General features: G+C 46.1%; 1 protein-coding gene across 3 annotated transcripts in view; it reads right to left on the bottom strand.

The window, feature by feature from the left end:
* Nucleotides 1–26,209, bottom strand: part of CPS1 (carbamoyl-phosphate synthase 1) — a 130,108-nt gene that overhangs the window by 89,570 nt on the left and 14,329 nt on the right. For all 3 annotated transcript variants that reach the window (XM_043525745.1, XM_037913020.2, XM_043525746.1), the window contains 8 exons: nucleotides 17,524–17,633; nucleotides 13,201–13,345; nucleotides 12,253–12,342; nucleotides 11,138–11,194; nucleotides 8,685–8,777; nucleotides 4,645–4,734; nucleotides 2,429–2,557; nucleotides 951–1,057 (listed from right to left, as the gene is read on the bottom strand). In XM_043525745.1, coding sequence (XP_043381680.1) covers nucleotides 951–1,057; nucleotides 2,429–2,557; nucleotides 4,645–4,734; nucleotides 8,685–8,777; nucleotides 11,138–11,194; nucleotides 12,253–12,342; nucleotides 13,201–13,345; nucleotides 17,524–17,633 — 821 coding nt within the window. The remainder of the gene's footprint in view (nucleotides 1–950; nucleotides 1,058–2,428; nucleotides 2,558–4,644; nucleotides 4,735–8,684; nucleotides 8,778–11,137; nucleotides 11,195–12,252; nucleotides 12,343–13,200; nucleotides 13,346–17,523; nucleotides 17,634–26,209) is intronic.

Raw genomic sequence — 26,209 nt, 5'->3', positions numbered from 1 at the left:
TGAGAAGCAGGCGGCGACTTTGCGCTGAGGCCCAGGGAGGCGGAGGCGAGCTGGGATGGGGAGCGGTTCCCCTGCGCCCCCTCCTCCCTCCGGGTTACCTGCTGCGGTGTGGGTGGCCCTCCTCGCACAACCCCACCCCAGCTCACCTCCGCCTCCCTGGGCCTGAGCGCAAAGCCGCCGCCTGCTTCTCAGCCCGCCCTGGCTTCCCGCCGAACAGCTGATTCGCAGGAAGCCGGGGGAGGGGGGTGGAGAAGCAGAGCAGGGCAGCGTGTTCAGGGGAGGAGGCGGAGGTGAGCTGGGGCCAGGTGTGGGGGGGGGCGGGGAGCTGCCGGTGGGTGCTCTGCACCCATCAAATTTTCCCCATGGGTGCTCCAGCCCCAGAGCACCCACAGAGTCGGTGCCTAAGGTGCCACTTTTGGCCGGTTGTTAAATTTAGAAGCCCTTTTAGAACCGGTTGCCCCTCGTGGAACAACCGGTTGTAAAAGGGCTTCTAAATTTAACAACCGGTTCTAGCAAACTGGTGCGAACCGGCTCCAGCTCACCACTGGCTGTATGTAAATTCACGGTTTCTCCTAGTGAGTTATTTAGCAGGGAGGATTAAAGCAGTATCCTTTGGACCTGAGCTCCAAAGCTGGAAGAGGATCTAGTGGAGATGCTAATTAGTGACCAGCAGCAGGCATAGTGCACAAACGAACACTGCTGGCTTCTAGCTGTGCTTGACCCAGGGAGAAAGATGTGCATTCTGCATCCAAGGTGTTCACTCTACCCCTTAGGTCATGTTGGGATGTGACCTATGGGAAGAGGGACAGATATGCAGCAGCATATGTAGATCCCCAACTCATCTGGCATCCTGGACATTGGAGAGGGGAAGGCAAAATGTTGATGTATTGGGTTCTTTGCAGTCCTGAGGGCGTGTGTTCAGATTCTGTAAAGCAGCAGTGTCGTCATACCTGTTGGCCATGGGCATCTTGTAGGATGTAGCTCCAGCTGCTATACCGGTTACCAGATTCCCCATGCTGACTCCAAACAATGGCTCCTTGCGATCACTCTTCAGGACCTAGGCGGAGATAGTTTTCATTAACCCGACTGTGAGATCCATGGGAACAGTGAATCTCCAAGTTCAGCAATAATGCAAACTAGTCATATTCTTTACGCATTTAAATGCAATGTTTTCAATTAGGATTTAATTTGTCTTGACAGATTCCATACAAAAATGAGCTAGTCGCTTTGCTACCAGGGTAGTGTTTCTTATACACTGCTAATGCCCAGGTGGAAATTCAGAGTGCCCAGCACACATGTACAGCTAGGGGCCAATGCTCCGCCCACCATCACATCCCTCGTCCAGGTGTTTCGAGGTCACTCCATATGGTGGAACTGGTGTGGTGCTGCTGGGCAAGATCTGGGGAGGCCACTCAGTGAGTGTCTTTGTTCCTGGTCAAAGTGGTAGTGACCTTGGAGGTTTTTTGCCTTCCTCTACAGCGTGTGGTATGGGCAACATGCCAAGAGTATGTGGGTGTATCTGACTTAATCATTTCCCTGGGGTCTTGGGCAGTGGAGCACCTTGATCCCTCCTATTCTCTGCCCGTGGCGCAAAACAGTCTACTCTCCTGTGGGCTGTCCTACCGTAGTCTAATTCCAGTTGTTGGGTTTAGCAAAGTGTGGGGTGCTGTTGGTGGCCTGTGACATACAGGAGGCCAAACCAGATGATCTGGTGGTCCCTTCTAACCTTACGCTCTATAACTCTATGCCTACGGGTAGTGGATGCATGGCTCTGCAGATCTGCTGAGATTGCTCCCTGAGAAGCAAGGAAACATGCCCCCAGAAGCAACTACAGTCTCAGAGCAGGAGCAGCCACAGCCAAGCAGAAGCTCTGTGGCCTCTCTACAGCATGTGCAGGTGTGATTCCTTCTCTCCTTTGCTCCAAAAGAAAACCCCAGTGCCCAGAGCTGCGTCTCAGGCTGTTTTCCTGGGCCACAGGGAATGAGCAGTGGCATCGCGCATCACTGGAACTGAGATGCTCCAGCCATTTGTAAGTTACATAATTTAGAAGAGAAGGGCATATTTCTCAGGACAACCATACTGCTCCATAACGTACACGTTTGCCTTGCTTGACTTCAACACAGATATGCACTGACTCATTAGAGTATTCTGCAAGACACCACCCGTTCTTCTTCAGCACCCATAACTGTGCTAAAGGCCTTACAACCCTATGACTAGGTAGATCCTTGGCCCAGAGCTAACAGTCTAACTAGACACAAGACAGGGATATATCCTACTAGCAAAATGACTGAAGTGAACTTGGGCATACGACTCTTTAGCTCCATGATCATTCATTTTTCAAATACATGATCTGCTCAGAAAAGACTGAGTCGTCTTAAAGGAACCATCAGGTCATCACCGGCAAGCGACCCCAGTGCACACGCTGTACCTTCTTAAGATTCTGAATCAGCTCCTGTGCCTGCATCGGATCCCCCGGGCCGCCGGAAAGAAAAAGCCCATCATACTCCATCCTGGTGAAATCATGATTCCATGGGACCAAATGTACCTCCGCACCTCGCTGGCAGAGAAGCAAAAGAGAAAGGAGGAAAATGCTTTAAGTCAACTTAGCCTCTTACAGGGCGAGTTCATTCTAACTGCTCCCTTATGGCCCAGCAGACATATTCCACCAAAACCAATCCTGCATGCCAATATATAGACTCTCTTTGGTAAATCTCTACCTTTAGGGATGTATTTAACAGTGTAACAAGCTTGTGGCCACTGAGGACTTCATAGTAGTCAATGAGCTGTTCACCACGACATTAAAGTCTTCACAGTGACAGCACGAATAGCCCATGAAACCTATTAACCTAAAAGCACAGGATCCCAGCTCTTTACCAAAAGGAGGCAGGTTAGACCCTGATTCAGTAGAGACAGGCGTGGCAAAATTCAATTTTGTAATCATTTTGATGGATAGTCTAGATGTTTATTTATAAGCATTTTTTATTTTTATCAATTTAAAGTTTCACATTTGCAGGATAAATGTGAGGTTCAGGCACTGGTGAGGAATCAGATGATGATTTAATTATTTTAGATGCTGAGATTCAAAAGGATAATATTTTGTAACCGTCAAAACACAAATGGTCAACAGCACATGTCAACATAGACAAAGTAAATATCCTTAAAACCAAACCCTAATAAGTTCTCTAGCCGCATTTCTCTTCCTTTGCCTAGCTGGAAATGTCGATTGTTATCTCCGGAAATCTGTTTTGTCAGTTTGTGTACATATGGTGAAACCGACGTTTACTGGCGTGTACGGATAAAAATCTAATCCTTGCAAGCCTAAGTAAGTAACTTGGGCAGAGATGCTCAAAGGTATTTAGGCGCCTAACTCCCACTAAAGTCTCGTTAAGAATCTGGTCCTTAGGCACAGGCTTTACTTTACATCTGTGAATAGTCCAATTGACTTTTCTTGGCTCCCAGGCGACGGGCCCACACTGGAGCTTCAAGTGAAGCACATCTTTAGTGTTTTGCTGAATTGCAGTCAAAGTTACTTGCCCAAGGCTATCCAGCATGTAAGCGGCAATACCAGGAATAAAACCCAGGAGTCTTGTTGTATAGTTTTCTGCTTTAACTGCTCAGTTACACTCCTTCCGTTAATACTAGTTCAATGGACTTCTCTTCGACCACACATAGGTTGTGAGTGTCATCCAGAGAAAACAGTGCAAGGATCGTTTACAATTCGATCTTGGATTTGTGCTGCTTAGGCAACTCTAGATGGCTTTTGCTGGGCTGACTTTCCCTAGTACCACACTGCTTCCTAAACCCTTTTCCATTGGAAATGCTCCCACCTTCTCTCTTTAGCTTCACCGACCTTTTGCTATACCCTCTGTGAAGTCCAAACAGTTTCCTTTGGCCCAATCATTTAAAATGGGGAAAACAGTCATGAGGCTATCAAATATTAGGTGCAAACTGTAACCAAAAACGGCTGCATGATGCAATGCAAAGCATGCTTTCTGTTACAGCCTTAATGTTTGCATTAGCAGAGAATGATTTTGGACATCAGGAGACCCAGTTCCTTCAGAGAACAGAAGGCCACCAACTTAACTCCTTCTGCTGAGAAACAAGACGAAGGGCTAGTGTGGCATAAAGGCCGATATCTCAATTATGAGAAAGTCTGCCAAAAAAAAGAGCATTAGTGCAGAGTTTTCTGCTTCAAATAATTTTTTGCAATGCAGGGCTGATTCCTCCTTGGTTGCTATTAGGCAGGTAGTGACATATCCCTTGAAGTCTCCTCAGTTCACACGTGAGTCCCCCAGTGAAACCATCTCAGTCTCCTGCCAACAGAACTTCTCATGGAATTCAGACACAATGGCTGCCTTATGGCTATTCTTCACCACCATGTTAGCTTTAGGGACCATCTGTAAAGTTCAAAGAATGACTCAGCCCACTGGGAATCATCTAACAAGGGTTATACTGAAATAAAAACATTGAGGTGGAGGGCAGTGGGTGGGATGGATCCCTACCAATTTTTCAAATAGAAAGTTCAGTAAGAATGAGTGGCGTGCTCCCTGGGACAGATACAGCTAAACAATCAGCCGGTCTTGTACTAAAGCAATGCTGCAAAAGCAGCTCCCTGGAGGAGAAAGATACAGAACACTGACTTACCTTTACTAGCAAACGGATAGCGTTGTTCTTTAACCCACAGTCCACAGCTACAATTTTAATTGGATTCCCTTTGCCATACACCTTGACTTCCTATTGGCAGGTTTAGAAAAAAGATAAATTACTGTGAGTGACAAACCACAAGCCATAAACGCAGTGAGAGTGTTTTGCACACAGGTTGGTAGCAGATTGATTGTTCACGGCCAGAAGTGACTGGCACTTACCAGTCAATTTACAAGGAAATCTCAGGAAGTGCCACAGAGGTTAATTTTTGTTATGAAAGGCAAAAACAAGTGTAATGCTTTTTCATATACTGTTCACTGCAGTCATAACAATGATCCCTAAGAAACTGGTTGTTTCCATCCTTAATGACTAGCTTTTCTGTCTTTCACCTCATTAACAGAAAGTAGCAACTGAATTCTCAAGAGCTGTGGCTTAAATGTAGCACTAGAGACAGACAGTGATAGATACCTTGGGCCAGGTCCTCGGCTGGTGTGAACTGGAGTCATTCCACTGACTTTAATAAACCAAGGCCAATTTACACCTGCTCAGGATCTGACCCATTATGCTTTCAATGTCACTTTGATTCTCCATTTGCAATAAGGCTGGGATGTAACAGAATGAATCACTACATGTTACATCTACACAATACAGAATCACCACAATATCAGTACAATTTGCCATACCAGTACAGACCAATAGCCCTTCTAGAATGTCACTGAGAGTGGCACATGTTTATCCGATGTGGATGGTTTTATGTATTTTCCAACTCCTTCCCTGAAAGACACTTTCCCATCTGCTGTCATGTAGCCCCCTTCTTCTCATTTATCCTAATGTAGCGCGTTGTTTTGATAAGCTGAACGATTCTATAATGTAGGCAACAGCATGTCCTTCTCTATGCCAGTTCTGATCATAAGCATGGTGTGTGACTGATTGCTATGTTTGAAGAAGGAATTCCCCTCATGGAGTGACCATTATAGGATAGTAAGACGGGTAGGGATTAGCCTTCCTCTACAGCACTGAAAACAGAGATAATCTATTGGGATGTGTCTACTGATTTATAGATCACACCATCTGGTAGGAACATGCCCCACAATCCATTTCCTGAGTCTGCAGAGCATTGGTGGATCTAGGTCCTCCCCATCTTCTTCTAAGTTTCTAATACTATTTGTCATGCCTGTGTTCTGATTTGCAAAGGGGTTATCTGCCTGTTAGGCTCTTTGGTACATTATCTTATAATAAAATAGTGGTTTAATTTAATTTAGTAAACTGCAGAACCACAGTTATGCAAAGCAAATTTGGTTTTGCTTTTTTACAGCTCTTCTACCTATACAGACATTGTCGTATATGCTTGTTCGAACAAGTTAATAACGTAGGTTGGGACTTTCAGAAGTGCCTGAAGTCGTTAGGCACCAAATTCATATTGAAAGTCAATGAGCACTGGGTGCCAAACTCCCTTGAGCGCTTTTGAAAAATTTCAACCACAGTTTTAAATAGGCTTCCAGAGGGCTTTTGGCTCCTTGCAGCTCACATATACAGGGATCTATGCAACACTAATGATGCAAACGCTTCACTGGGGGTGACTTTCTTTGGTTGTTCTACTCCCCATACAATTAATTACAGGGCAAAGCTGCTCTGAGTTATTTGGACTAGAAATGGGCCTGAACAAAAAGCTCTCATCGGAGCTAAATCTTTCAGAAATTCAGATCCAGATTTGAAATTTGTAATTCAGAACAATCTGTTATACAGGTCGCTAATAAAACCCCAAACCCTTAGTTTTTGAGGCTGGATTTGTGGCTTGCAGGTACCATAACAATGCAGCATTAATGATTTTACTCTGTCCAATTGATTAGGTTCTTGTGTACATAAATGACTTGACCTTCTCAAATGGTTAAACAGTTCATCTGCTCTGGGCATCTGAATATAACACACTCAAATGAACAGCATAATAATCTCTACAGAAACTCCCTGCAAAAGGCAGCTAAAGTCTACAAGTCTGGCCTACATAAACACCTTCAATAAACAGAGCCTATCTCACTAGCATACAAAGAAAAAACATCATTTCTAATGTACCACTGATAAGAAAACTCCTGGTCTTACTGCATCCTGATTTACATGAAAATAGCTGTTTGCTAGCAAATAGATTATCATGTCCAGTAATTACCACCATTGAAGAGTTTAGCTAATTGTCAGCTTTATTTGTGAAGTTGCTTTTTAAGACTATAAAATGAAGTTATAAACATAATGAGACCACAGAAGCTGTGTTAATCTTTTTATATCTCTTTTATGGATGGTATTTCCAGTATCTTTATAGTAATTCTGCCATTACCAAGAGAGTCAAGAGGCGGAAATAACAGAGAGGGGTTTTATTGTAATGTTTTGATCAGCTGACGGCAGATGGACATTCGCATGTACGGAATGCTCAAGTTTCATTCCAAAAATACAGTGTAGTTGGTGGAGAAGTGTACAGTGCCTGATCTGAGGGACTCACCAATTTCATGAGATGCCCCAGGGAATCAAAAACAAACATGCATTAACCTGTCATTGTAGGCCACAATAAGGGGCTCTTCAGAAACTGAGGAGAGCACTGACCTGTCAGCCTTCCTCACTGCCATCAGGGGCATAGACAGAGTTAGCACTCAGCCCCACCCAAATCTGTGTGAATGCAGTAGCCAACATTTGCGTGGTTGTGGATCAGGAACTCCTGGCTAATTAACAGGTGGCTTTCAGCCCATCTGCCGAATGCTATGACCAGCAGGGAGCAGAGTAGCCCAGCGGGCCCATGCCACTGCCTATGCTCAGCACTGGAAATGTCTCCCAGCCCCAGACTACTTTGCTAAGAGCCAGGCCCTGTGCAGGCTCCACCTGGCCCGCCTGACCCAGCATAACCTGTGCTTCCCATGGGGCGGTGGGGATCACGCCTTCTTCACTGGCCAGTCCAGCCCCCAGGCTCCCTGCACTCAAATCCCTTCTGTGCACCCAGTTATCTACCCCTACAATCAAGTATTCAAATAGATGCTATAGAATAGACAATAATGTACAATATAATAATATGCAATGCAAATGATTTGCTGTGACATCAAACCTCTTGTCTTTGCCTGTCCACCCTAAACTGGGGCCCACCCAAATGTCTACTCCTAGCTTTCCCACCGACTGCTACCCTTTCAGCCCTGTGCAGATTGACTGTCTGCACTACTGCTACCTCAGGGCCAAGGGACCCGTTACAAAAACATTGCCCATTGACTCGGTTATATCACAGTTAAAAAGTGTAGTGTAGACATGACATCAGTGCATGCCCGTACTAGTTTATAGTCTAACCTTGTTAGGATGGAACATGGTTTGCAGACCCTCATAACACGGTTACAATCTGTGTTCCGTTACTGGTCTATACGCTACCTAGAGCAGCGGTACGCAGCTATGGGTAATACCTACCCTGGGGAGAAAAAAAATCCCTGTCCAGTACAAAAATGCTGACTGCTACAACCAAACTAGCAAAAACTGTGCTGGAAGAGAGTGATCCATCAGGATTGTGAGTTTTCTGGGATTTCCAACTTTTCACTGACATTCCTTTAAGAGAAACCACATTTTCCACCAGTTGAAAATTCTTCTCACGGTGTGAAAATCACCCCCATGCACCATGGCGATACCTACCACCTACTACAACTTGGTCTCGCCCTTCTCTCAGTCCCCTATCTGGTATTGCCAGTTCCTAGGCTAACTGTTTAGACCATTCCTACTCAACACAGTACTCCTTCTAATGCCACCTGGCCCCAGCTCCAAGCAGAGGACTAAAGGGGTGCTCTTTCTGCAGTCTTAAAGTCATTAATGGGCAATCCTCAAAAGCTTTGGCGTATGGTACAGTTTGCAGGAGCACTTTGGCGCATGGTACAGTTTGCAGAAGCACTGCATAGTCAAGTGACAATGGTTTATCGATGAACACGCAGTGTTTACTATGATAAGGAAAAAGGAAACTCTCTAGGGCAAACGGGGAGAAGTTTTATTACTCAAGTGTACAGCACCCACATTGGAGAGAGAATTCTCACCTTGGTTGAAACGTCTGCAATCAGGTTCTGCTTATTTGGATCTACAAACTCCACAGGCTGACCTTCAAATTCAATCTTCCCCAGGACTGTGCCCTGTGGAAATAAAGCATTAGACAGCTAAGTGCAAGCAAACAAGAAGTTGCAAACAGTGGCACAGGTGCTGACAGACAAAAATCCGTAGGAAGTAGAACAGCTGCTCCAAGACTTTAGTTTAACATTACAACTTCCAAAGTTTGCTAGCCTTCACCAGTATCAAAAGCGGTTAAACACCCTATATTTTGGGGGAAGCAAAGCAGGCAATAAAATCAGTGGATATGGGGCTAGGTCAGCTGTCTAATGGTAGCAAGATGGATTGCTACTCAGGGGAGATCAGAATTCAGCTCCCAAGATGGCAGGCTTGCAGGTCTGGGAGCACTCCCAAATCCAGCATGCACCTTAAATGCTTTCCCCCGTGTGCTGTCTTCTTGCCAACCACTCTGGCTGACTGCAGGAGCAGCTCTGGTGTCAGGCACAGGGAGTTACATCCTCTCTTCTCAGTGGAGGCATGGCTGGACCTTTCAGCATGGTAGGAGGAAAGTGGAAGGGAGAAAGGGGGTGCTTTTATATCCCTTCCTCAAACTCCTATGGTAAAGCATGGCACCTTTACATTCTGTATCCCCGCATTAATGTGCGCAGTGGGACTCCATACAGGCTTCAAAGGTACTCCCGTGCACAGCTGGACCAGAGCCAGGCCACACACTGTAATACCTGAGACATTGCAGTCCTTTCCTTATTCTTAGAGCAAGAAGGAACCCCAGTCTCATGGACACCAGTGTGTGCAAACTGTGGGTAAGCGACAATGGTAGACACTGGAAGGGCTAGAAGCTGCTACCTTTACTCACATCACCTAGCACCATACACCACACATAGCCACAGTGGGACAGGGACAGCCCCCATGTGAGCACGGGTGGCAGAGTCTCTCTCCTCTCATTTCAGGTACAATGCCATTAACAAACTCTTTGCTAATTTGCCCTCTTTCTGGGGCTTTGAGGAGACTTCTCTTTCCCTTCTCTCATTTGCTGCTTTGGTGAAGTTTATATGGGGAAGAAGTTGAAAAGGCCCGTACGACCTTCAAGAGACAGCCACTTGGGAGCTCTGAAAACTGCCTTGCAGCTCCGGAAAAGCCGATTACAACACCCCCTCCCACCACCACCACCTCACACGCACAGCGTCTTACCTTGACACTGGATTACTTAATGAAATGGTGCCCCGGGTTTACTGTTCATTTATGCATTGACCATGCTGAAACCCTCTCCTCATCTCCCATTTATAAACACACACAGAGTGAAATACTAAGTTAGTTTTTCATCCTGACTGAGATTAGTGGGAGAAAAGGCAACATGATGCATTTTTTAAAAAACATAAACCAATATCGCTCTGAGTCCAACATAATGCGCATTACTACCGTACAGTGTAAGCTAAGCAAATGGTTATTGAAAGCATATTTACTATGGATGAAAGGGGCACTGATCTATTAAGGGATACGTATCAAGGAAGTACAAAATGTATTTCCATTTACAAACATGTTATATTAAACAGTACTTGTCTTCTGTCTACAAAAACAGGCATTTTTTCCTTAGTATTCATTTGTGCAAATATTCAAGTTAGGTCATTCATACTCTGCTGGGTGGAGGGAATGTAGGTTTGGACTGTATCATACAACCCAAACACTTAACCAAAAAAAGCCCAGACAAGAGCAATAGAAAAGCCTCAGCGGCACAATGATCTTCATTCCAGATGGATTTGATCATTGTTTTACCCAAGATGTGAAATGTACCTTGCCATTAACCTCCCTCCAGTAACGTAATATGCCACATGTCCTTCAAGGATCAGTGCTGGGAAACCAGATAGGACTAATGGCCATAAAAAAAGAAAATAAAGGCTTAGCCCCAAAAAGGTGTAATCAGCCTCATCTTTGGAGGGTCTGATATGAAATAAGACGCAAGGAGACCCATCAAGCTCTCTCTCTCTCTCTGCCTGTATTGGGGTCTGCCCATCTCTGCCTACCCACAACACGCACACCTGCCTGCCTGGGACTCCCTCAGGCTGTAGCAACCCCTCTCCCCCCAGCCCGCACCTATGTCAGCACAGCTTTGTCCTGACCCACTTGTACAGAGCGGGAAGCCAAGAGGAGAAGAGCTCAAGGACAGTTGGGGAGTTCCTGCTCTGCCTCAACTCAGGGGTACTGGAGTCGTATGGGGTGGCAGATGGGGGACTCTCATCTGGAGCCGTGCTCTGGCTGGTAGGTCAGAGTGTGTGCGGTGCACTGTGCTTGGCAGAGCAGGGTCCTGAGGAGCAGCGTGAGTGGCGTAGCCCCACGGCCACCAACGTGGTCTGTGGTTCTCTCAGCCATTAGGGAAAGCACGGGATGAGGCTGGGTTTAATATACTTGGAATCAGGGAGGGGGATCGTACCTTGCCCCGAATTATTTTAGTCAGCATCCTTGTGTCAATCCCACACAGAGCAGGCACCTGGAGGAAACATACAAGAGAGCCCGGTCAGAGAACAGCCAGGGGAATATTACAGACACTGCACCTTGCTGGGCAGCCTATCAGAGAGAGACAGTCCCAGGACACACTTCTCCTTCTCTTTCCCTCTCTCTCTCTCTCCTTTGCACATTCCCTCCCCTCCCCACATCCCCTCTCAGAAATAGCAAAGTATCTAGGTGCTGTGCTGGGCAGCTGGTACCTGTACAATGAAACACCTGTGTGGCATATGCCTTTCTGTCCAGTCTGCGAGCCCTGTTCTGGCCTAACACCAGGGGGCTGGGTCCTCAGCTGATGTAAACTGATATAGCTCCACTGACAAGAAGTTGTTGACTTCAGGAGTGTGGCCCTGGTCTTCCATCAGTGGGACTCAATTAACTTGGGGAGGAGGGATAGCTCAGTGGTTTGAGCATTGGCCTGCTAAACCCAGGGTTGTGAGTTCAATCCTTGAGGGGGCCATTTAGGGATCTGGGGCAAAAATTGGGGATTGGTCCTGCTTTGAGCAGGGGGTTGGACGAGATGACCTCCTGAGGTCCCTTCCAACCCTGATATTCTATGAACTTCACTGCACTTACTCCCAATTTACACTGGGGTGAGCGGCCTCAGAATCTGGGCCTACATGAGCAGACCCCTGATCTCTTAGCAGCACACACTGAAGTAGTTTGGAGAGAAATAGTTGGAAGGGAAAGTAATGGAGAGTAATCGCACAAGGCAGGGAGAGAAACTGAAGTGAGGATAAACTTAACCTAACGTGAAAAAACAAAGAACCAAATATCCCCACTTAATGAGCATTTCTCCTAGTTAGTCTTGTCCGTGTCTCCTCATTGTCTCAGAAGTAGGAAACCCAGAAAAAGCCCAGTGCAAACTAAAGAGAGCAGGGGGGTTGCCAGCACAAACCAAAGGTCTGATGACAGGAACTGTCGCTCACTGTAAACCAGAATCTCTCTCTCCTGGTTTCCATTACTCAAGGAGTCACTTAGCAGTTTCCTCAGAACAGATATTCCATGTCAAGTATACGGTCTGGGTGCCCAAAGATCTCTCACCTTTTCTTCTTGCAGCCACTGTCCCAGAGTTTTGACTGCCCGCCAGTGACTGTACTCATTACTGTAATCCAGCACCAGCAAACCTGATACCTGCAAAGAGAAAAGAAGGGGCAATGAGTTGTGATTAGTGGAAGCATTAACCATGCACAGCTGATGCATTTTAACACACCTCTATCTTTGTTTACACTAGAAGTGTTTATAAGCCTGTGCTGGCTAGCACACTTGCTAAGTACACCTCATGTTCCTACTCTAAACAGCGGCTTGGCAAAACTGTAAGCCTTGCTGTGTCAAATGGTCCTGCTGAAGGATATTCAGATTTTAAAGGCCAGAAGGAACCATTAGATCATCTAGTCCAGCAGTTCTCAAACTGTGGGTCATGACCCCATTTTAAGGGGGTCACCAGGGCCAGCATTAGATTTTCTGGGTCCCAGGGCTGAAGCCGAAGCCTGAGCCCCAACGCCTGGGGCTGAAGCCAAAGCTCAAGGGCTTGAGCCTGGGACGGCAGGGCTCTGGTCCTGCCCCACCCTGCCCTGGGCGGAAGAGCTCAGGCTCCAGCCTCCTCCCACCCGGGGTCATGTAGTAATTTGTGTTGTCAGAAGGGGATCATGGTGCAATGAAATTTGAGAACCGCTGATCTAGTCTGACCCTCACCAATCTCTTCAGTAAAGATGGCCTGTGTGCTTAGATGGCTCTCTCTTGCCATGATCTGATCTCTCTATGGCAGTTTGCCTCTGGGAGACAAAATCATATCTGAGGCACCAGAAATAAAGATGAAGGGGAAAAAAAAAATCTTCTGCATGTTTCTGGGAAGTTCCATCTAACTTTCCCCCCTCCGAGGATGAGCCTGAAAGATGTCAGTAAACTCCCATCCACCCCACGGATTTGTATTTCTAAATCAGGTCTCCACTGGACTAGTTTGTCCAGTCCTGATTTTGCTGCTGCCATTACCTTGATTCCATCAGACTCTAAAAACTTGCTGAGGCCCATTTCATCCAAGGCAGCGGTGTCTGGCGCCCCACCATTGCCAACAATGGGGTTAACCATCGTGAGAATCTGCCCCCGGTAGCTGGGATCTGTCAGGGTTTCAGTGTACCTGAGTTAAAAACAAACAACAGACAACTGTTGGCATGGGGCTGGGAGTGAAAAAGCCAACATAAACCAGCCAGCAGTGAACTCCCAAATACAAGGGAATGCTGAGTCTGGAGAAAACTCCCAAGAAGGGATAGATTTAAACACACGATTAAATGTTTTGCTGAATTGATACTCAAATCTAAGGTTTCTATGAGGTCAGTACTGGAACATTTTTAGCCTCATTTTACAGATCAGATAATTGCACTCTGCCTACATTTCCCTCTGCAGCTCCAATTAAATAAGTAGTTCTTCACTTTCTCTATGTCCTGTAGCTGTGAACTGTTAAATAATTGCTGTCTTAAACCCCAGAAATGGCTGCATTTCAGCAGTGGATGAAATTATCCTTTCGTATACTTTCCCAAGCGCATTGGGTGTTTCAGGATGAATTTGCCCTATATATATGCATAATGTCTTATTATTGTTGTTTAAATGGTATGTAATTGGAAACTCCCACAATTTACCAGATATCAGCAATTTGCAAGAAACATTTTTATGGAACGCCAGCCCCACTGCCAAAAGATTAATTGTCAAACACTGGAAAACTCTTTACAAAAGCCAGAATGGTTGCAGGCTGATACAGATGAGCGAGTGCTCTAGCCAACTAAGAGAAATGACGTGTCAGTTAAACAAAGTCCATGAAATATTCCTCGGTATGCTTGTCCTGCTTTTGGAAATATATTTCCTGCTCTGGTTAAATATGCATGAGGTTTTCAGTGTTAACATATGGTTATAGTAAATGCATGGTATGCATACATTTGGCACATATAGTATGTGCCTTAGAGAGAGAGAGAGAGAGAGAAAGAGAGAGAGAGAGAGAGATATTCTCCTGCCTATTGGATTGTTTACGCTACCAAACATCCTTCATTAATGCCAGTGCCAATGTAATTAACCTTTGTGTGTTGTTTGTATTCAAAAAACATTGAAAAAAAGCCACTAGGTTTGGCTGTGACATACAGGCACAGCTCTGCACTGGGACATAATGCCCTTAAAGCGTGCACAATGCCTCCTATAGCTTGGAGGAATGGCACAAGGAATGACACACATGGCACAAGAACTAAAGAGGCATCAGGGTCCAATCCTCTCGGGGCTCGCACAACAAGTCCTGCCTGATCTCTGTAAATTCCTGTCAATCACTTCCTCTGCTAGAATATCCGAGGGAAACAAACACAAAAAAAGGGAGCAAACATGTCAGGGAAAAAAAAGGGGAACTTATTTATTTTTTGCAAAAGTGTTTTCAATTCTTCCTGCTTTTTTCTTCTAAAACGAAATTATTTGTATACAACTAGTTGAATTTTTTGTGAACATTTCTGTGAAAAATTATCCCATTCACCAAAATTCAAAAATTTCACCAAAAAGCCTTGTCAAAAAATTTGAACTGCGCCAAAATGTCAGCTATTTCTAGTCATGTAAAATTCAAACACCTCTCCAGCATTCCTCCTCTGTAATGTTAAGTGACAACTCAAGAGTTCAGTTTGTCATTGAAAAGACATGGCTCCATGTACTAATTTTCACAAGCTCAGTCTGAACATAGTCAGGATTCTAGTAACATTCAGTTCACACAGGGCATTGCTCAGAGGCTTACGAGAGGTCTTGGCATAGTCACTCCTATGCCAACACTACATCAGCTCATTAGCACACTCACTTCCATACTAGTAACTTGCTATCTATCCTGACCAGGTCCTGTGCCTGACAGGGACTTAAGGCCAAGACGTCTATCTATTCCTGCAGACCCTTATCCTGGTACAGTGTCATTAAAGTCAATCCACGGGTGAATGGATTCCTTTGGATACTTGAGGCCTTAATTATTCTGGGACTTTGAGTGCTATGAGGTCTCACTCTCTGCCCAGCAATCCCTGTTTGTGACAAACCCAGCCACATTTGTGCCCTGCCAGAACACTGCAAGGTTTAATTCCTGCCCCCCTCCCCCCCGCCACATTCTCTTCTCCATAGCAGTCAGGGTTTCCTACCACCCTAAAGCGGGATGCAGCTGGTCACCGCCAATCCCTGGGAGCCATCTTTGCTGCTGCTCCTGGGCTCAGCACCTCATCCACCAAGTCTGCGCGATGCTCAGCCCCTGCCTCCCAGCCCAGTCCACCCTGGTTTGGTCCCGCCCTCCAGCCCTGAGCTCCTGAAGCCACTGCGCACTCCCAGTGGGGCTGAAGCCGCTGCCCTTCTGAACTTTGCCCCTGCCAATGGCACACACCATGCCTAACGCACATGTGGCTGTGGGTGCCACTCAATATGGAAAATGTTCTACTTCAACCAGGACAGGGGGCTTGGGTTCAAAGTGGGACAGTCCTGCAAAACCAGAGTTGTTTGGGATGAGGTTATGCCCATGGACAGTAAAATAAACCTTAACCTCATATTTTGCTTCTTCCCCATCTGTCCCCCAGCACAGGCCATTCCTTCTGAGTGTGTCCTCTGCGTATCGTCAGTAAACGAATACTAAATCCAGCTCCTGCTGCTGAGCTGCAGTGTTGAAGGGAAATTAATCCATCAGGTGTTGCTTGACTTTTGCGATGTGACAAGATTTATTACCCATAATCTATCACAGGGAAGAGAACTCGAGTGCCCTCCATCATTTTGATCTATATTAAACAGTTGTTTGTTGGCAGGTATATTAACACAGCTAGTAATTAGTGCTGTCGAAAAACATAATTAATTGCCTTGTGATGCAAAACTTTGCAAACAGATTTCCTAGGCTGTAATTTAGTGTTCTCACCAATGGAACTATTTAAAAACCCATCTTGCGGTATTTGTTCCAGTTAGGGAGAGCAGAGTTTGGGGAGAGTGGAGCAGGTGCACAAAGATTTGAACTGAAACCCTGAGCTTCAATTTTACCTCAGAAACGTCTTGATTCTCCCTCCCATTGAGGCCTGCTGCTCCTCACTAATGATCTTATTGTATCAAGCAAGTTTGCACTATGGCTGACTTTCTCATCTGGACAATCCTGCAGAAAAGGTGGCCAGTGATCTTGTTTGATTGACCAGGTCCACTAGCTCCGAGGCTATCGCAGACTCATGAGCTTCTACGCTGAAGTTGGACAAAGAGTCCCAACATGCTCATGAGCATCACACACTCCTGCTAGATGAGGGGCTCAGAGCTCAACAGGAGGGATAGTTCAGTGGTTTGAGCATTGGCCTGCTAAACCCAGATTGTGAGTTCAATCCTGGAGGGGGTCATTTAGGGATCTGGGGCAAAAATTGGGGATTGGTCCTGCTTTGAGCCGCGGGTTGGACGAGATTACCTCCTGAGGTCCCTTCCAACCCTGATATTCTATGTTTGATCCCTGTATGAGTCACCACTTGTAATGATGCCCCTGGACAGAACCTCTGGGAGGGCTGAACTTGGGTCCTGTGGATTTGAAAGCATCAGCCTCTACTGCTTGAGCTAAAGGACGTGCTTTATTGACTTAGAGACAGAAGCAGACTCATATACCACTATATGGGACCTAGCCACTCAAGGGAGATGAAGACACGCTTGGCCAGTATGTTACAACTTATTGCTGCGTGCCATTAAGCTGTTACCACGTTTCAACACAGAAGTGGCTGCATTTCAAAGCTGAGTGAAGGGATTTACCCTAGTTATCAGTTTGCAAAATAGGGATGGCATGATAGAATGTTCAGAAAGTCCACGTGACCACTGAACCTTTATGCTTTCTACCATGATGCTGCCTATCACATTTGGGAGAAGCTCCCCAGAAATACCCACAAAACTACATTTTTTTCCACCTTCAAATCCCTTCTCAAAATCTCCTTTGCCATGATGCACACAAAAAACTTGACCACAGTTAGGCTACTGACCACTGCTTGTCATGCTGATCAATATTGTCTCATTGTTTCTTTGTACCCCTCAGTTAGTCTGTCTATAGACATCTGTTGTCTATTGTCTTATACTTAGATTGCAAATTCTCTGGAGTAGGGGACTGTCTTTTGGTTCTGTATTTGTGCAGCACCTAGCACGATGGGGTCCTGGTCCATGACAAGGGCTCCTTCACGTTATGATAATACAAATAATGCATTATTATTAATTTAATAATAAATAATAATAATGAACAGGCAGCTGTTTATCTTTTTTCCATAGTTTAGTGCTGCATTACAAAAAGCATCCCTACTTATGTATCCTTTGTGTTTGCCTTACCCAGCAAGACCAGTGTTGAAGACAACTTCACCAGCTGTGGACGATGGATGGCCAAAGGAATAGCCCTTCATCTTCGTTCCATCATCTAGCACCAAGTTTGCGGTCTGTGCCTAGAGGAACAAGTTATATGATGACACTCAGATCTGTATTTTAAATGAGCACACCCCAAAGTTGGGTAAAGACTTGAGGTTAGTAGGAAAACATCCAAGGTACACGGCTCCCATGCCACTTGTGATGCAAAGCACAAATTCCCTCATCCCCAAGAAATTGTCTACTACCTTAGCCCCGTTCAGATGCCTCCTTCTGCCATGATTCTTACAGAGCACAGTCAGTTGGCAACAGCTAAGTGGGAGACAAGTTAAACTGAGTACAGAGCTAGGTTAGACATAAACGTGCTTGTTGGACCATTTTGCCCCCGCCTACCCAGACTGTTTGTTCATTTCATCCTCCTTCTGTATCTTGCAATTAACTGAGGTTATAAACTCTTTAGGCAAGTCATTGTTTTACTACATGTTTGTTCGGGGGTCAATCTGACAAGATAATGAGCATGCTGGCCCCAATCCAACAAAGTACGTAAGCACATGCTTAACTTGGACTTCAATGGGATAACTCATCTGCTTAAAATTAAGCATGTGCTTAAGTGGTTTGCGGGATTTGGGTCACAGTGCTAAATGCCTCACAGGTCCAGCTTTTAGTGCATAGGAATTGCCAGACTGGATCACACCTTGGTCCATCTAGTCCAGCATCCTGCCTCAGACAGTGGCCAGCCGCAGATGTTTCAGAGGAAGATGCAAGAGACCCCACAGCAGATATTTATGGAATAACATGTCCCCAGGGAGAGCTTCTTCCTAACCTCAATGAGTTAGTGGTTGTCTTAGGGATGCTTAGCACAATAGGTCCCATGCATCACTGAGGCCTTGCAACAGGGTGGCTCGCCCCTTAATGGCTGGAAGGCTGGGGCTAGCAAACCCTGATTACAGAGTGAGTCACACCTGAGAGGAATCAGGTGATTCCAGTAAGCTGCGGGGGGGAAGCTATGAATCTCTGGCTATACCGGCAGAGAGTAAGGTTATGTCTTCCCTCAAAATGCTGTAGAGTGCTGCCGTGCAGCACAGACGCTTGCTCCTGTGATGGGAGGGGTTCTCCCGTCCCTGTTGTAAAAACACCTCCTTGAGAGCCAGTAGCTAAGTCAACAGACATTCTTCCATTGACCTTGCATGGTCTACCCCAGGGGTCAGTTCGGCTTAATGACGTCACTTGCGGGGGTCAATTTTTCATACCCCTGAGTGATGTAGCTGGATTGACCTAACTTTTTATTATAGCCCTGGCCTAAGAAAGCTCCTGCACGGCCCTGACTCAGCTGGGGGAAAGGCACCAGTGGGGAAGGACAAATTCTAGGTGGGAGGTGTTAGGAAGCAGAAAGACAAGAGGGGGTTGTGCCCCGCTGAAACGGACATGAGGACTGCGTGAGTTTGGGATCCATTTTGGAAGACTGTGGTATTTCAGATTATCACGAGAGAGACACTGAACTGAGATTAGGGCCTGCAGGACCAGTGGACCGGAGGACTGAGTAAACTGGACACCAAGTAGGGAATGTTTAATTTCCTTTGCACTGCATGGAGTGCAAGAAGGGGAAAAATGAGGTAGGGTATAGCCGAGGTACCTCTGGCCACGAGGTGGCACTCTGAAGGCAGCTGACCCCACTACAGGCCTCTGGGATAACTATGATATAAACTATAACTGCTGTGACCATTTTGCTAGAGTAGCATTGGTACTTGTGGGTCATGTTTCTGTCACTTGTCCATCACTTTCAAAGAAACTTTCTTGTCATCATAGGTACTTTGCCTTGTTTTAAAATTACTTGATATAGCAAGGTAAAAAACATCCATCCAGAGCACGTTCATGGTTTCTACAGCTTATGCCTGCTGAGCTGAACAGGAATGAGATGGCTAGGTATGGTATTGTGGGCGTGTCGTCTCTGATTACTGCAGTTTGCATGCCTTCTTCCCTCAGAAGTGCTACAGGGGGCCCATAAGTTATCAAGACACTTTGTACTAGAGTTTCTGTAACTATACCATCACATTTGTATTCCACTCCCAGCCCATGAAAGTCAGTGACTGCACTCCCACTTAGACGAGCTAATTTTCATAGGTAGGAATTATGCCCAGAGAGACTGCTGTGGCTATGGACTGATGACCTAACACTTTCATTTTGTAATTACAACCACTGCTCATAGGAGGATTTCAAAACTCTTTATGACATTAATTAAGCCACAACACCCTTGCACGGAAGATAAGTACAGCCATCCCCATTAAAAAGCCAGCATTTCTTATCGATGGTATCTGACACTATTTCAATTTTCTCCTTTACTTCAAATAGATCTTTGTGGTAAGTGTGCAGTAACAGATAGCGAAGGTTAGCTTTTTAATGCTTTGTGGAATTATGATCTATTTTACAGCTGAGCAAACTAGGGCAGAGAGGTTATTTGAGTTGCCCACAGTCATATGAGTCAGTGGGAGCACTGGGAATAGTTCTGCAAATAATTCCTCGTTCTGAGCATTAACCACTACACACTATGCCTTTCCCTAGAGCTGATTTAACAAATTAGCAGTCCCCATCTGGCAGCCGAACTCTGCATGCAGTCCTGACAAAATACCACAGCCAGGACCCAAATAGGGCTGGTTCAAAAGCAGTAGCAGTAGTCGTGTGAGCCAATATGGAAACTCCAGTGGCCAAGGCTGGAGGAGCTGTGCTAAGCTTGTCGCTGCTGGAAGTAGCTTTCTGCATATCTTAGAGGGTGATCCCTTGCATTTTGTTGTTAAAAAGAAAATGCCACCATCACTTTGCTGCAGAAGGGGATGGAGAAACTACTTTCCATTTGTGGCACATTAGATGAACACTCAAGACAGGAGGAATTTCATTTATAGCACTGAACAATCACAGCAAACATTCATCCAAAATGTCACATATTAAGAACTTCATTGCTGTTATAAACACACTGCAGTTCATTTATTAGTATATGACAAGACATTGTACAAACTACATTTGACAAGTAACTGAATTAAAATACATTTGAAGTACTATCTTTGCGTCTTCCTTTCTCTTTTCCATTCACTTACTACTATGCAACATTCAGTAATTTTCAAGGGGTCTCCCAGTCACCTGGGCAAATTAGTACGGTTCTCCTCTCTGTGGAAGAACCCAGACTGCCCGGGCCTTTTTTTTTTTTTTTTTAATTTGTGGGGACTAAAGGTGAAAATTAATAAAAACATTTAGCTGTTCAATATGCCATTAATGAATAGTTTTGTACCATGACTAAATTTGTCCATGCTTAATCAAGTGAGATACATGAGTGTCTGTTCCAAACTCAGTATTTCCTTTATTTACGAATGCAATCCCTATTTTTTTACGGGGAGGTGCTAAAGACGTGCCCCCCCGACATGCCCCTAGGTGTCTGTATCCATGGGTGGAGATATACAAGGTCGCCCAACTCCCACTAAAATTCAATAGCAGCTGTGTGGCTAACTCCCTAGGGCCCCTCTGACAATTCCAGCCTCAACTATTACTTAATGAAATATAGCTCAATCGATTTCCAAATCTCATAGCGCTGATCAGTCTGATGAACTTCTCATTCCAAAGTAGCGGTTCCTTCCGCAGAGGGCCTGTACGCTCCGTTGCCTATAGAAGAACTTTCTTCCTCAGAGGGACCTTCTACAGCCACTAAAATAAAAAGGGTCTGCAGCACATGGACCACAAGTGGCATTTGAAAATGAAAGGTGATTTCAATAGAAGTTGCCGGTTGCCCAGAACCTTTGAAAATCAGGGCACTCATCTGGGGGCTATGGGGTTAGATTTTTTATGGGACTTGTGCTACTAGGTCCGGGGTGGGCAAACTACAGCCCGTGGGCCAGATCCGGCCCCTCAGGGCTTTGGATCCGGCCCTCAGGATTGCCCCCCACATGGCGCTGAGCTCCCCGCGCCACTGCTGGAAGCAGCCGGCACCACTTCCCTGCGGCCCCTGGGGGAGGGGGAAGCAGAGGGCTCCACGCGCTGCCCTCACCTATGGGTTCCACACCCAAAGCTCCCATTGGCCATGGTCCCCGTTCCCGGCGAATGGGAGCTGCTGGGGGCAGTGCCTGCAGGCGAGGGCAGCCTGCAGAGCCCTCTGCCCCCTCTCCCTGCCCACCCCCCCCAGGGGCCTCAGGAACGTGGTGCCGGCCGCTTCCGGAAGCGGCGCGGGGTCAGGGCAGGCAGAGAGCCTGCCCTGACCCCGGTGTGCACCGCTGCCACCCCGGAGCTGCTCCAGGTAAGCAGCGCCAGGCTGGAGCCCACACCCCGAACCCCCTCCTGCCCCCACATCCCAGCCCCCTGCCCTGAGCCCCCTCCCGCACCCCAGTTCCCTGCCCTGAGCCCCCTGCCTGCACCCCAACCCCTGCCCTGAGCCCCCTGCCTGCACGCCACACCCCTCCTGCACCCTGAACCCCAGCTCTGAGCCCCCTCCTGCACTCCACACCCTCCTGCACCCCAACCTCCTGCCTTGAGCCCCCTCATACACCCTGCACCCCTCCTCTGCCCCAACTCCTTGCCCTGAGCTCCTTCCTGCACACTGCACCCCCCTCCACACCCCACACTCCTTCCCGCACCCCAACCCCCTGCCCCAGCCCTACATTCAGGGCCCTGCATACAATTTCCACACCCAGATGTGGCCCTAGGGGCAAAGAGTTTGCCCAGCCCTGTCCTAGGTGCTGTTGAAAACTCCAACGCTGAATATCAACTTAGGAGCCCAACCTTAGAACCCCATTCTTTTAAAAACTCTTGGCCTCAGAAGATGTTGTTCTCTTAGAGGATAATGCATGCCACCTACATAAAGCCAGCTCTATGCAGGTAGAGTGGTTTAGGGAGTTAAGACCTAGCCCTCAAAACAACCTGGGATAGGGGCTGCTGCTGTAACCTCTAGCCCTCTGTACCAGTTGTAAATGTGCACCCGCACCCCAGATCCCTCACCACCACCCCGTGGGCCTGTCCCCATAACAGACTTCTGCTCCAGCAGACACAAGACCAGCCCAGAAGTCATTTCTGCAGCACACAGCTGGCTCTCAGACATCCCTACACAACCATTGTATACCATTCTACCTACAGACACCCACACAGTCCTATGCAGAGATTTAAGGAGTACAATGGACTTTGTACAGACCCTTTGCAGCACTGGTGAACTATCCCCTGCATGCATGCATGCATGCCTAGAGCTAGGGTGAGATGTGGGGATATTTCCCTCTCCTTGGTCTATCATTATCTAAGAGCCTTGTTTGTTTACTCAGCATCCTTGGAACAACTACTCTTACTCACATTTCTAGTGTGGGCATTAGCACATCCCTGAGCTGCTAGCCTACTTTTATTTAATAGGAAATGTGATTGAGGCTACATCTACCCAGCAAAAAACACCCATGCTGGCAAGTCTCGGAGCCTGCGTCAACTGACTCGGGCTCGCAGGGCTAGTGCTACAGGGATAAGAATAGCAGTGTAGACATTCTGGCCTGGGCTAGAGCCCAGCTCTGAGGCCCTCCCCACTTACGAGAGCCTAGGCTCCAGCCCAGGCAGGAATACCTATGCTGCTATTTTTAATGCCATGGTGTAAGCCCAAGTCAGCCGACCCAGACTTAGACTTACGGCCGTGGGGATTTTTTTTTTTTTTGCTGTGTAGATGTACCCTTACAGACCACAAAAAGGCCCCTTGGGCCTATCAGTTTTTACTGTAGAGGAGATTTCCACTTAAAAACTGAGTTCCTTTTAGGGTTGTCACCCATCCAGTTTCCACCTGGACAGTCCAGGTTTTGTCTTGTGTGTCCTGATGCCATTTGACAAGACCTGATGTCCGTTGTTGGCTTTTTTTTTTTAATCGGGGGGGGGGGGGGGGGAGGGAAGAGGCAGAGAAAGGGTGAGGCCTCAGGGGTCCAGCTACCAGCCATTAGAAAGGTTTCAACCCTAGTTCCATCCCACTCTGTATGAGCTCTGGCATTTTTCAGAAGAGGAGTTTTCCTTGGTAGCCTGCACTAAAATTTCATCTCCTGCCACAACTGGGAAGTGTATTGGCTGCTGTCTGGCTAATCTCTTTCCCCAGCAGTGACCGCAGTTTAACAGTGCTGCCTGAATACAGTTTGTGAAGCGCTTTAACACCTTTCAGGATTAACATGTAAATTATTATTGTTAGATTTCCTGTATACTTGCAATAGCACGTAGAAGCTTCAACTACATCAGGACACCATTGCACTAGGCACTGCATAAATGTGTAGTAAAGGAAAACCATTTTCCTCAACTGATATGTATTTGCAGTGCAGTGCATGCACTTAAAAAGCTTCTTTTAGCCACATTCCCTATTCTAGCAGCATTCCATTTGTAGTCTAGAGAATGTTTCTGAGACCTGTAATATCACTATCCCAGAATTAACATTAATGCACTTGCCATAATCCTTTCTACTTTATAACAATTTTTCATAATTCCAGGTTTCTCTTGAGGTTGTTTTTTTTTTCCTGCTTCAAATCACTTAGCAAAATGAACCAAAAAGCATTTCTCCACTATTTAGGCTTGCTAGGCAGGGTAACCCCTCACTTACTTCCAGGATTTATTTCTCCCCGCTTCAATATACTCTTGCTACAGCCAGTATAACGCCGACAGCCTCCGGTCGTCAGTGGGCGAGATTGAGCCTGGGACCTCTGCAGCTAAATACATGAGCCTCTGCAGCTAAATACATGAGCCTCTAAGGCTGTAGAGCAGACTCATTAATCTCTCTCTCTAAGTAGTCTCAGTGTCACTAGATGGGTCAGAATACCACACCAGGAGGTGTGTGGGTTACACGGGCTCCCACACTTTCTTCAATTGTCTTTGTAATGCTATGTTTACTTGCAGTCTGCTATTCAGCCACTAGATGTCTCTGTGTGCTGTAGAGTTCCAGATAGTATGTGGTCACTGGTAAACAAAGGAAACCACGCTGGAACTTGAGCTGTGTGGGAGCCCGTTTGTTTCTCTCTATTTAGAAGCAGTTTTCTGAAGCAGGAAGCATTTATTAAGGACAGACCATGATTGTTCCAGGATACACCCTTGTCTTCTCATGGAGCAGTCAACTGGCCAGATGGGCAGAAAATGCCACAGGTGTGGCAGTGCCTAAATTTCTTCAGCAGCAGATTCCTGGTGCTGAAAGTGTAATGCAGCCTCTTCCTCAAGATCAAATAGACTTATAGCAAGCTTGGAGTCTCCCCTCAAAAAAAAAAAAAAAAAAAAAGAGGCAGAAAGGCCTCTTGAAGCAAACTCTAAGCAATTTTGGTCTACAAATCCAACTGAAAATTACACATAATCAGCCCCTCTTTTGCAATTTCCAGTATTCCTGATTTCAGCCAAGCCAGATATTTATATTTGCTCCTGGCTAAAAATCAGGAAGAGCAGAGAAGGAGGAATATTTCTTATTAAAAAAAAAAACACACACGAAAATGAACTCAATTTGTTTTAAAACTCAAGAGAGATTCAGATTCAGTCTGACCTTAGGGTGATAATTTGGGCCAGCTCTGATTTTGTTCAAACAGAGAGGGAAACAAACCAGAACGCTGGATACGAACCTCCTAAACTGTAGAGAAGTTCAGTTCTGGATTCAGACCTGGATAGGAAATTTGTACCTTAGGCCTGTCTCTATAATAGTCCTGAACTCCAAATCTCCAACTCCCCTGGAGCCTTGGGGAACTTTGGCTCTGTATCTGAATTCCATGGGTCAAAGCAATGTGTAATCCCTGTGCTGGAAGCTACTTCAATAACTGTTCTACTCAAGTCACAAGAATTTCATTATTATTAGTTGTGTTACAGTGGTATCAAGAGGTCCCAGCCAAGACCAGGTCCCCATTGTAAGAGGTGCTGTACATACATGTAAGAGTCCCTGCCCAGAAGAGCTTACAATCTAGGTAAACAAGACACACAAAGGATGGACAAAAGGAAGTAGTATCCTCATTTTACAGAAAAGAGAACTGACCAAAGAGATTAAGTGACTTGCCCAAGATCACACAGTAAACTTTTAGCAAATCTGGGGATTGATCCCAGATCCCCAAAGTCCCAGTTCACTCTTAATTACAAGACTACCTTTCCTTCTCTTGTATACCTGTGCACTAACTTCTCCCCCGCCCATCTGGAAATAGGATCTGCATTTCACTCATCCTCCTCCTTCTCTGAGCAGACAGAAGTATAGCAACTCCTTAACTGATCTGCTGTTTCCTCAATCCCTCTCTCCAATTCCTATGGACCAATTTTCTCTTTTACTTTCTGCCTGCCTCAAATATTTTTGCACAGCCCTTTGATATTGTCTGAAATAGTCTCAAAACCCAGCATTCGATTTATTTATTTTCCTCTTCTAATTATATTTTTAGCTTGCTCCTGGTGGGTTATTTTTTGTTTGTTTTTTTAGATCTTCCAATCCTCTCCTTACCAGTTTGTCTCTCTAGTTACATGCCTTCTATTTCTGGCTTATATTACTCTTTACATCCCTACTTAACTGCATTGGACTTGGACTACGTGATACGAGCTGCAGTATCGCTGCTCGTTTCTGAAATGCAATTAAACTCCATTAGAGTGAACCCTATTATGTTAACTCCCCTGTTACAGTAAACATTCCCTGAGGCCCCCTTCTTCCAAGTGAAATCAACTAGTGGTC

This window comes from Chelonia mydas, chromosome 11 (assembly GCF_015237465.2).
Source record: "Chelonia mydas isolate rCheMyd1 chromosome 11, rCheMyd1.pri.v2, whole genome shotgun sequence".
In the NCBI taxonomy this organism is placed as follows: Eukaryota; Metazoa; Chordata; order Testudines; family Cheloniidae; genus Chelonia; species Chelonia mydas.
The sequence above is the reverse complement of the archived record's forward strand: the minus strand, read 5'-3'. Positions and strand labels throughout refer to the sequence as shown.